General features: G+C 49.8%; 1 protein-coding gene across 8 annotated transcripts in view; it reads left to right on the top strand.

The window, feature by feature from the left end:
• Window positions 1–12285, top strand: part of RALGPS1 (Ral GEF with PH domain and SH3 binding motif 1) — a 280227-nt gene that overhangs the window by 41541 nt on the left and 226401 nt on the right. For all 8 annotated transcript variants that reach the window (XM_045790913.2, XM_045790912.2, XM_087869364.1 and 5 more), the window contains one exon: window positions 9507–9628. In XM_045790913.2, the coding sequence (XP_045646869.1) occupies window positions 9572–9628 (57 nt within the window). In that variant the 5' untranslated portion in view covers window positions 9507–9571. The remainder of the gene's footprint in view (window positions 1–9506; window positions 9629–12285) is intronic.

The following is a 12285-nucleotide window of genomic DNA, read 5'->3' as shown; positions in this document are numbered from 1 at the left end:
TTTCTTAGTCAACAGATACCAAAAATAGAACTAATTTTTTTTTTTTTTTAGTGTTGAAAGGATAGACTCTGAAATACATTTACGTACCTATCTGTGCATTTACTTGTATCTCCGTGTGTGGATGTGTGCATAAATGCTGTGTGACCTTGGGGACAAAGACTAGGTGTTGTGGGGAGAGGAGACTTTCCTTTTTTATTTTATACCTTTTTATTCAGTTTTTACAATTTCAGCATGCATCTGTATTACTTTTGTATAAGAAATTCAGGAAGTCCTCCTCCTTGGAAAGGTTGGGTGCCCCTGGGCTGGATAAGGTTTCTGAGAATGAGGATGGGCCTCATCCACTTCTGCCTCCCTGGCTTCAGCAGACCCTGTGTGGACTGGGGGTGGGGGGGCGGCACTCAGTCCGCGCCTGTCACCTGAATTTGTGGATTGCTGCCTGTTGGTGGTGCCTAGCTTAGCTCCATAAATATAGGTGCTTCCTTTCCCCAAGGAGATGCCCTCCTCGTCCTTTTCTCTGGGTTCGCTCAGTTTCATCCCTTTTTAGTGAGATCTGCGGACCTCCATCCCTAAAGCCAGCCCTCTCTCCCACGCTCTGCTGCTTTCTCTCCTCCACAGAGGCACAGCCATGGTGGCGCCTCCCCAGCCCATTCTCCCCCCCTCAGTGAGAAGGTGGGATGTTGGAGGTTGAACATCTGGTGGGTGGTTTGGAAGGGACGGGGTGCGGGGTGGGAGCAGCGGGGAGCGCTGCAGTGAGTGATGGCATTCAAGTCTGACATGTGCTTACGTGGCCGGGCCTCTCTTTGAAAGCCGCCAGACGCTGCTGCTTGCCAGGAAAAGAGGTTTGGCCAGTTTGGAGAGGGTCAGGAGGAGGTAGAGATAACAGCCCTGCCAGCCCACACAGGGGGACTTTCTGGAGCTGCTGGCCAGTGGCCCAGCACTAGAGTGATGGTTACCTTTGGGGGAAGCCTTTTGGTAATTGGAAATCTGCATGCTGTGGCTCTGTGTGTATGTGTGTGTGTGTGTGTGGACAGACATACAGACACCGCTCCTGAAGTGATGGAGGGGTTGTTCTGCCCACCACCCTCTTTGTTTCCTTCTTATTCGTCTTGTCACGGCTTCTGTTCAAGACACACGAAGGTGGAGCCAGCTTCTACCACGTCTACGGAGAGCAGTCCAGTCCGCACTGAGGAAGCGGGCTCTGCAGCAGGGCCCGAGATCTGTTTCCACGCTTGTCTGAAACATTTGGAAGAGATCACTCTCTTGTAATTGAACATTCCTGGATGTGTGTATTTTCTTTGAAACAACCTCCATACGCTTAGGAAAAAGTGGTTATTCTGCCTTCTCAACAGTGGTCTGCACCAGACTGTCTCGTGTTATTTTCTTGGTTTCCTGAACCTGCGACGTTGAAGGAGAATTCTGAAAGTTTGGAAGGAAACCAACGTGGCATATGGGATTTTCCTCCCCTCTCCGGGAGCCCACACACGAGAACAGAGTCTGTCATACAGAAACAAGAGATGAGGGATTGTTCTGTGGTCCTGATACAATTGCCACGTTCTTGCGAAGTTACATCATGAGAATTGCTTGCTCTTCGGCAGTGTTTTGGTTTCCAAGGAGGCATTAGCAGTGCGCGCACGCGTGTGTGTGTGTGTGTGTGTGTGTGTGTGTGTGTGAGGTGAGAGAGTCGGAGGAGGATGGAAAGATGGGGTTTTGGTGTGATTCGGATTCAAATGGCAAGCTGAAAAAGCTGGGGCTCTTGCCTGCCTGCCAGACTGCTCCTGTCCAGCAGGGGCCATGGTCGGTGCAGGCCTGTAAAAGTGCGTCCCTGAGTTACAGATCTCTTTGCACCTCCATTTCCTCACCAGAAAAAAAAAAATTAATGCATGGAGATCCCTAGCCAGAGCCTGGAGTAGAGTGTCTAATAAATTGTCATGATGACAGTGGTGAGCAGATAATGGTGTGTGAGCTCCTTGAGGCCAAGGACTGGTCTGAATCCTCTGCACAGAGCAGGGCTTGGGAAGTTTCGCCAGGTTTGCTGAGCAGATGAGGGAGTGACCAGGAGATAAGATGCTGTGGCTGTGGCTTCAGTCAGGGCCATCCGTTAAAACAAACTCTCTGGGGGTCCCTGCCTAGCTTGTTGACCACTGTGTGTTAGGATGGATGCGGGCTGGAGTCTGGTGAGGAGGGGAGCCTGCTCCCTTGTGCTCCCGGTGCACCGGCGTGTCATTAGGCCTTTCCCGCCCTGGGCTTCCACACTCGCTCAGGGTATCCTCCTTGGCCCCTTCCTTGAGACACTCCCACTTGGTCCTTTGAGAGCCGGCTCAAGGGTTCTTCTCAGTGATGTCCTCTTTGATCCCCAGGGTGAACCTGTGATCTGTTAGAGCGTGTGTCCCTTGGGTATCTACTTACTGGCTGTTCTCCCCACTACACTGCATGACCCTGGAAGGCAGGGTTGTGTCGTTTTTGACTCTGGATGCCCAGAACTGGTCTACCAGTAGGCTCAGTGGATGGGCGACAAGTGAATGAATGAACAGCTGAGCGACATGTGGCTGTTACCCACTAGTGACAGCCCCAAGCTTAGAAGTCATCCTTGGTTCCCCTTTTTTTCTCCCCTCACATGTGGTCCATCACCAGGTCTTGTCTGTTTCATTCCAGAACCCCTCCCAGATCCATCCCCCATCCCTGTGGCCAGCAGTCCATGCCTCCGTCCTCTCTTACCCCTGCTGCCTCCAAGGCTCCGACTTCGTCTCTCTTCATCCAGTTCTATGCCCAGCAGCCAAAGTGACCTCAAAAACAGTTAAGGTCAGATCCTGTCACTCGCCTGCCCAAAGTCCTTCGGTACAGCAGAGGGTTCCCACTGCACTCCAGACGAAACACACACACTCCGCACGGCATGCAAGGCCCTTCATGCTCTGGCCCCAGCCTGGCTGTCTGCTCCCTTCTGCCCGCGTGGTTCCATCTGCCTCCATCATAGGTCTGCTAAGCTCAGGTGCTTCTTGGGGTCTTTGCACTTGCTGTGCCCTCTGCAAAGAATACACGGTGGTTTTTATGGACTGACTCCTTCCCAAGCTTTCAGTTCAAATCTCACATCCTCGGAGTGTCCTTCTGTGATGACCTGGCAAATACTATCTTCCACCCTATTTTAGTTTTTTGAGATATTTCTCAGTATCTGAAGTTATCTTCTTTGTATCCTTGTGTGTATTTTCTGACTTCTACACTGGAATGTAAGTTCTGTGGGAGCAGGGCCTGCTCGCTTCATGTACCTAGTGCCTGGAACAGGGCCTCTGGACCAGGCATCATTGAATTTTTTTTTTTTTAAAGATTTTATTTATTTATTTGACAGAGAGACAGCCAGCGAGAGAGGGAACACGAGCAGGGGGGAGTGGGAGAGGAAGAAGCAGGCTCATAGCAGAGGAGCCTGATGTGGGGCTCGATCCCATAACGCCGGGATCACGCCCTGAGCCGAAGGCAGACGCTTAACCACTGTGCCACCCAGGCGCCCCCAGGCATCACTGAATTTTGATGGGAAAATACGACATCTTTATTTTCACCAACTTCTAACTGAAATTTAGCATTTCCCTCAGTTACTAATATAGACAGTAATAATAATAGTACTTGGGACTTTGTCACCAATAAAAATCACAGGTATTTTCATATCACATAACAGTCATTGGCCTCTTAGAATATCCGTGCTCATAACTACTTTCAAATTATGGTAGTTATTAAACCTGCCAACAGATCTTGTTATTTAATGCAACAATAAAAAAAAATATATATATTCCCTTACATGAAGAAATATACATTATCATGTTATAAAGTATTTAAAAATAGTTTAATAACTGTATTTTAATATAATTGGTTTCCTGGGTAATCCCGTGTAATTGGTTTCCTATGTAATTTTATTTTATGTATGTAAAAACATTCCTGTGTGGAGGGACCTAGAGGGTTCACTAGGCTGCCAAAAGGGTCCAAGGCACAAAAATCGTTAGAAACTCCTAGCTAGAATGATTCCCGCATGAAGTAGGAGCTTGATGAGGGAATGAACATGCGTATGTTTCCCCGTTCAGATGAGCCCCCTGTGTTTTCAGGGTCAGGTTTCTGGTGGCTTGGCATGAACTTGGTGTTTAGGAAGTAGCCCTGGTCAAGGTCTTTTGGAAAGGCACTCTAACTACCAGCCGCTGAAAAAGAGGCATCGACCACAGAGCCCCAGGGTGGGAGCCGGGTCCGCTGCTCTCCTTTTCTTTCAGACACAGACTCTGCCTTCAGCTTCCCCGTGCATCTGCTCCCCTCACACCCTGGCCGACTCTCCGTGCACCAGGCAGGATCTGGCCACCCCCTAGAAGCGAGGACACAGTGCCTCAGGTTGGCTGACCAGCAGAGACTGGTGTCTCAGGAGAATCAACTGGCCACTCTGGTCCAGTCAGTCTGGCCTGGGAGGGATGGTCGCCGTCATCAGGGGCCCTCCCGTGGGGTGCAGGAGCAGGTCTCAGGGAGGGGCCTGGGCCAGGCTGACTCCCTAAATGGGAGAGTGGTCCCTAATGAGGAGCTGAGGACTGAAGGTGGATGGGTGAGGGTTTCTCTGGGCCCCGGAAAGGATACTCTGTTCTGCTTGGTCCTGTCGTTTCTTCGCATGTGAAATATCACTTACCTGAGAGTCACTGCCCATAAGTTAGGCTGTTTGTGTCCATGGCAAGACATGCAGGAGTCAGATGTCAAACAAGTGCTCCTTTCCAGCCCAGGCTGCCCGTAGGAAGCATAAGGGGTGCACACTGTGGCTGATATGCTTTGTCTCTAGGGGGGCCAGAGGGGTGTGGGTGGGCAGATCAGGCCTCTTGGAGGAGGAGCCCTGCCCTTAGACACCTGGACTCACACTGCTGGGAACCTCTTTCCTGCAGGGGGGCCTGTGGTTTCACAGCATGATGCTGTGCTTTCTTGAGGTTAATTTTTTGTTCATTATTTTAGGAAAAAAAAATAGGTATAAATGAATAGAACTGTAGGATTAGATTAACACTCATAGTAACTAATAACTTTGATTGAGTGCTTGGTCTGGGGCTGGCCTGGGCGGAGTGTTTTACATGCATTTTCTTGCTGGGTCCTCGTGGGCTCTTGGAGGAGACCCAGGCCCAGGCGCTGGTGTCGACCAGGTTTTGAACTTCCTAGCCCCATCACTCAAGTAGCAGTCAGTTACAGCACCTCTCAGAGCCTCAGTTTCCAGGAGTAGAAGCGTCTCCCCTTTATGGGGTTGTTGTGAAGATGAAATGAGCTAGAAATGTAGCACCTAGCCCAGCTTTGCACAGCTGCTGTGCCCTGGGTGTGCTGCTGGTGGTGTGTGAACAGGGGCACCTAAGTGCACCCCACCCCCAACGATGCTGGAGAAATGGGCAGAGCTGGCGGTGTCCTTCAGATGCAGGAGTGAGCCAATAACCAGTCATGGAAGAGAGTGTGAGAATAAAATGTGGCACCTATGTTGAAGGGTCATGTGACTTGAGAATTTATGGTGTCAGGCAACTGGGGAGAGCCAAGGTCTTTGGTTGGGGCCAGGCTGAGCAGATTGGGCTCCGTGTTGGATTCCCCTTGGTGAAAACCCGCAGAGTGCCAGGCATACCCTGAAAGGAGTGAAGCCCACCTCAGCCTGGAACAGGAGCAAGTTGGATCCACAAGGAACATCAGGCTGGCTATCTCCTATGCCCTCCTGCCGTGGGGACGCGCTTGGGTCAGTCACTTCAGTCTGGCTTGAGCTGATCTGAGCATGGTCCATCCAACGAGCTGGTGGCTTCTGGCATCGAGCGCCTGGCTGGGTTGGCCCCGACTCCCAGTGCACACGAGCTGGTGTATCTGGTCTGAGACAGCTCTGCAGCTTGAGCCAGTCTCATGCTGCTGCTTTGAGCTCTTGAGCTGGCCTTACTTTCAGCCTCAGTTTCTGGATTCCCTGCTTTGAAGTCTCTGAGTTTCTCATCGGCTGTCTGTTGGAGGGTTCCATCCATCTAACTCCTGGGAGGCCTTCCCGTTGCTCCAGAGGCTGGTTCCCCTCCTTGCGGTCCTATCTCTTCTGCAGTGGAAATTCCTCAAAGTTTTTTGCTTATTAATAACCCTTCTCTCTTGTCATGTGCTAATGTAGTTTGTTTCTGCTATTTTAATATTTCTTGGATTATTTTAATATTTAAAATATTTCTTGGATGTGGAAGGGGACAGTTAAACATGGGAGTTCAGGTCGCCACCATGAAACCGAGGTGGTGGCTGCTGCTTTCACTGTAGTGTAATTTACATACTGTAAAATTCACCCATTCAAAGTGTACGCTTCTGTGACTTCTGGCGAATTTACGGAGCTGTGGGACTGTCACAGTGATCCAGTTTTAGAACGTTTCCGTCACCTCAGAAAAATCCCTTGTGCCCATTTGCAGACCGTCCTGCCTCCACCCCAGCCGACCACTGATGTGCTCCTGTCCCTGTGAATTTGCCTTTTTTGGACATTTCATAAAAATGGCACCCTACAGTACGGTCTTTGGGGCCTGACCTCTTTCACTTAGTGTAATGTTTTCGAGGTTTATTCATGTTATAGTTTTTATCAGTATTTCATTTCCTTGCTGCTGAGTAATATTCCGCCGTATGGACATGTAACATTGTTGATCCCGTATGGACACACAACATTGTTGATCCCGTATGGACACGCAACATTGTTGATCCCGTATGGACACGCAACATTGTTGATCCCGTATGGACACGCAACATTGTTGATCCCGTATGGACACGCAACATTGTTGATCCCGTATGGACACGCAACATTGTTGATCCCGTATGGACACGCAACATTGTTGATCCCGTATGGACACGCAACATTGTTGATCCCGTATGGACACGCAACATTGTTGATCCCGTATGGACACGCAACATTGTTGATCCCGTATGGACACATAACATTGTTGATCCCGTATGGACATATAACATTGTTGATCCATTCAGCAGTTGAGGAGCGTTTAGATTGTTTCCAACTTTTGGCTCTGATGAATAATTCACGTCTGTGTCTTTGTGCGGAAATATGCTTTCATTTATTTTAAGTCACTTATTTTAAGGTAGCTACTAGGAGCAGAATTGCTGGTCATTTGGTAAGTGTATGTTTAACTTTTGAAGAAACTACCAAACTATTTTCCAAAGGAGCTGTACCTTTCGCCTCCCTACCAGCAATGTATGAGGGCTCTGTTTCTCCACATCCTTGCCAACACTTGGTATTGTCTTTTTCATTATAGCCGTCCTAGCGGGTGTGAGGTGGTAGCTCACTGTGGTTTTGCTTTGCCTTTCCCTGGGGCATTTCCCTTCCCCATTCCTAGGCCTTCTTTCACTGAAGGCCTCTTCCTATCTTTTGTGCAGCTGCCTTCCCAACCTGCCCCAGCCACAGGCTCCGGGTCCTGGGTAACCGTGGACATGGCTTCTCCAAGGACAGAAATGATTGACGTATGAGTGTTTCCAACCCGTCCCCTTTCCCTGCTTGTGAAAGAGGAGTTTGGCCTCTGAGGAAAAACTTAGCGGACCTGTGCTTTTTCCCCCCCTTTCTTTCTTTTTCAGTATGAAAATGATTGAGCATTCAGAAGAGTTGAGAGACTAGTGCAGTGAACTCCAGTCGGTGGATGTCAGTTGTTAGCATTGTGACGTGGTTGCTTCAACTCGACCTCAGTGTATTTTGCGGATTGATTTGAAACTAAGTCATAAGCTAACTTTAGTTCTGAATTCTGTTCTGTGCGTCACCCAGGTAGACTTTCTCCTATTTAACCTCCTACTGTTGCTGTCACACCCCAGAAAATGAATGGTAATTCGATATCATCTAAATGTCCATATCCATCTGTCCCCAGTTGGCCCCCAAATGTCACTTAGAGCTCAGACTGGTTCTTCTCAGTGTCTGGGGGAAGAAAGGAGGGAAGGTGGATGGCTCACAGGCTGTCGCTGAGGAGGACACGGCTCACGGAAGCCTTTGGAGCGGCTGTGAGGGAACGGCCATCGTGGCTTTGGAGCCGTGCGTGGCCGGAGCCTGTGGCGCTCTGATGTTACTTCTCGGGTGTTTGACTCTGTCCTGTCTGGCACGCTGCTCCACCGTGGGCCCTGTGACTGAGGCTCCAGCAAGATCACAGGCAGGGCGGAGATCTTCTCCGTCTCCCTCCAGACTGTTTTCCCCAGTGGGCTCTGGGTGAGATCTTGTCCTCAGGGTGGATTTTCTTTCTGGCACCGCGGATTCGGCGTATATCCCAGATTAAGTTCATCGTCATCTTCCACAAATCTGCTGTACCACCTCTGTTCCTTCCCTTGAGGAGGGACGCACCATCCTTCTGGCACTCAGGCCAGACACCATTCACCCTCAGCTCGTTCTTGCCGTCCCCCTTCCCCATCAGTTTCTGCCCCTGCTGTTTCCCATTCCGTCTCCTTCTCTCTGACTTCACTGTGACAACCTTACTTAGCGCAGAGGACCTTCAGCTCTGGCCTGGGTCGTTGCAGTTGGCTTCCAGCCGGGTCCTCTACCTTCTTTTCTTACCTGTTACATCCTCCCTACTCTCCCGGTCACTTTCCTGCTGAAAAGCAGGGGGCAGCTACAGTTCCGTGATGTTCAGTGACATGATAAACGCTCTGCTAGAGGTATGTACACCTTGGCAGGAGAGCGTCTGGTTCTGGTTCGAGTGGTCCGGGAGCGATACTCAGAAGAAATGACATTTGAACAGGGCCGTGAATGATGATGGGCTCAGGGGACGGTGCGAGTGAAGGCACCAAAGCATGAGTTACTTACCCTCCCCGCGCCTCAGATTGCTCACATGTATATGGGTGTCAGAGGACCTGCCCAAGGCTGTTGTGAGGGTCCGTTGAGTTACTGTTTGTCAAGTACACGGCACACGCTGAGCACTGTGCAAGTATTAGCTGTTACCACCTTGTTACTGACGAAGCGGTTGAGTGCACGGGGAGACACGGTGAATTCGTTTGTCTTCTTTACCTGCTTTCATTTAAAACAAAGGTCACGGGGCGCCTGGGTGGCTCATTTGGTTAAGCGTCTGCCTCCAGATCGGGTCATGATCCCAGGGTCCTGGGATTGAGCCCCGTGTTGGGCTCCCTGCTCCACAGCGAGTCTGCTTCTCCCTCTGCCCCTCCCCCTGCTCATGTGCGTTCTCTCTCCCTCCGTTTGTCAAATAAATAAATAAAATCTTTAAAAAAAAAAAGTAGGGGGCGCCTGGGTGGCTCAGTCATTAAGCGTCTGCCTTCGGCTCAGGGCGTGATCCCGGCGTTATGGGATCGAGTCCCACATCGGGCTCCTCCGCTGGGAGCCTGCTTCTTCCTCTCCCACTCCCCTGCTGTGTTCCCTCTCTAGCTGGCTGTCTCTCTGTCACATAAATAAATAAAATCTTTAAAAAAAAAAAAAAAGTAAAGTTCTTCTCTGGGGTCTTCTGCTCTAGTCTAGCACAGCATTCCGGCCCCCGCCCCCGGGTGGGATTAAGTTGCATTTGAAGCTGGTTTTCATGAGCCCCCTTGCCTTGCAGGACTTCTCTAGACAGGTTATGTCACCCACGGAGGCTGCCCTGAAGCTCCCTGCGGCCCGGAGACTATGTACAAGAGGAATGGTCTGATGGCTAGCGTGTTGGTCACCTCCGCCACTCCACAGGTACAGGGGCTGTGAGAATTGGGACAGTGGGTGGGGGTAGGGGAGGTCCTTTCAGCGGACCCAGGCCCCAGCTGAGTTGTGGACAGCAAGGCAGCAAGGCTCCATGAATACGGCCATTGTTAGCGTGCCTGAGGCCTTTGGCCACACCCGGCGTGAGATTTGGGAGGCAGTCAGCCCTGAGGATCAGTACATTTTCTGCAGCCGTTCTCTTCAAAGGAAAACAAACACCTGCCCAGTCCAGTTGTAGCAAGTGCCACATTCCATTTTGGTGGCAAGATGGGATCAGACCTTTCCCAAGAAAAGCTGCTGCTGATTATAAATAAGTCCCACATTCCAGAATGAAGTCAGACAGAAGTGATTCCAACTGGCCCTGTGTTCTTGTTTACCTTGCTCAGTAGGAGATGGCTGTAAGGACTGGTGGTCTGAGAGTGGCCTGGGCTAGGGCCCCTGCCCCAGGGTTTGGGGTTGTGGGGGTTTGTTTTCCAAGTGCAGTGATGGAACAGAGGCATGCAAGAGGCGTGGGTGTCCTCAGGCCCAGGGATGCCACCTTGCCGAATGTGTAGTGCCTGGTCCCGTGACAGACTGGCGAGGGAACGCTCAGTCCCTCACAGTTGAGCCGGGCTTTTGAAATGATCCTGTGTGATTGGCTAGAAATTCACAGGAACTTATTCATGTCTTATAAACCTTTAAAAAATTCCTTATTTTGATCTCTGCTTCTGAAAACAGACTTGTGAGTACCTTTTAAAATTCCTCAGTGGTGCCAGTATAGGTTTAAATGAAGTCACTGCCTCATCGTCACCACCACCACTAATGTATTTGGGGCAACACTGGATTAAATAAGGCCTCTTGTATGAGCGCGTGTGTCTGGGGCAGATGCGATGGGGTGTTACGGGAAAGTTATGAAACCTGAAATCCCAGGATGGACTCTTCGGTAACTGGAGGAATGAGACTTCTATTTTCATTTACAATTTACTCTCCATTTAGAGTAAAGCTTCTTTCTTTTCTGATCTGTGTGTGTGTGTGTATGCACATGTACACATATACTATACATATGTTCTCTGTGTGTTCATGCATATGTGTATCTGGAGCATGGTAATACTCACATAGTTGTTGAAGGAAAGAACACATGTGTAATTGCAGTACTCAGTAAATTCTGGTGGTTGAATAACACCACACACATCCACCCCCATAATTCAGCGCGTCCTGTCGGCCGGGCCCTTGTCTTGCATGTTCCATGGGTGCCATCCCACTAATCCTCACAGTAGCCCGATCAGGTATGTACTATTGCTTCACCCCCAGTTTATAGATGGGGAAACTAAGGCAGGAAGAGGTGAATAAACTGGCTTAAGTCACACAGCTGGCCGTGGGTGGGGATTCACAGCCAGGCCCCTGTGACGCTCAAGCCAGTGCTCTTAACCCTGATGACACTACGCTGAGAAAAACCACCCTGTTACCTGACGTGGTCACTTTCTGGAAGGCGGGTGTGGAAGTGCAGAGTGACTTCTAGGTATTTGCCTGCTTGGAGTCTGTGCATAAGACTGAGGGGCACGACAGACTGCCAATTTCAGAGGCATTCGTCTTAGCTACATCTCAAAAGTTTAGCTCAGATTCTTCTCAGGGGAGAATGTCCCATCGTTCAGGGAACTTCTAAAATAGCCATGGCTGAGCCCGCCCAGGCCCCTTGAGTCAGTGTCTCCTGGCGGGGGTGGGGGTGGGGGTGTGGGGAGTTCTGCCCGCCTCTTTGTTAGCCCCGTCGTCTATAACCCGTACCACAGCCCAGGGGAGGAGGTGTCACTGTTGCCGTTTTCCAGAGAGCTGAGCCGGTCAGGTGAAGTAGCCTGTGTGAGGTCAGGCAGCAGCTGGTGTGGAGTTGGCACTTCCACCAGGCATGACTTCAGAGCTCTTAACCACCATGATGTGCTGCTGCTTCAGATCGTCTTAGAGTTTTGGGTATAGCAGCCTCATTTGTAAAACCTTTCAATGACACAGGCCTCCTGAAATCTACAGGTTTGAGTTTCCACTCCTCCTTTTAACCTCACATTCTCAGTTGTTGACTGTTGGTTTCCCTCACTGGCCTAAAAACACTCTAGTTTCCAGTAAGATTGCGAAGTTTTTCCAGATATAGCCATTTTGGAAAGAGTGAAATAAAGAAGAATTAATAAAAGCATGTTCTCTAAATCCCGGTCCAAGATACTGAGGTTAATGGAAACCACAAAATCCCTCTTCATGGGTCGAGACGAATAAAACCATTTATGAACAGGGCACAAGTTTTGGGTGGTAAGCTTGATTGGTTCCCCAAAGTAGAATTTGATGAAATTAAATAAAGTCGAAGAGAAGGTATGTGCAACATTCTGGGGTCCCCACGGTGTTGGGTTTCATAAAACTGGCCACATTTGGGGAGTTTTAACTTGCTCTTTTATGGGAGACCCCTTCTGTACATGCAGGGCTCATGGCGTTCTCCGTAATAAGGGGTTCTACTAAATATAACTTTCACGCCCGTCTCCAAAGCCTGTTGGTTACCTCTCACCTCATCAGCAAACTGGCTTTGAATTCCAAATGGCCCATACATGAAATAAGCCTTGAGAGTCAGTTCAACATTTTGTGTAAGAATTTCCTTCAATGACTTCAAGAAAAAAACAGAACAAAACCAAAAAACA

The sequence above is a fragment of the Ursus americanus genome, chromosome 18, assembly GCF_024610735.1.
Source record: "Ursus americanus isolate L20-20 chromosome 18, mUrsAme1.1.p, whole genome shotgun sequence".
NCBI classification, from domain to species: Eukaryota; Metazoa; Chordata; class Mammalia; order Carnivora; family Ursidae; genus Ursus; species Ursus americanus.
The sequence above is the reverse complement of the archived record's forward strand: the minus strand, read 5'-3'. Positions and strand labels throughout refer to the sequence as shown.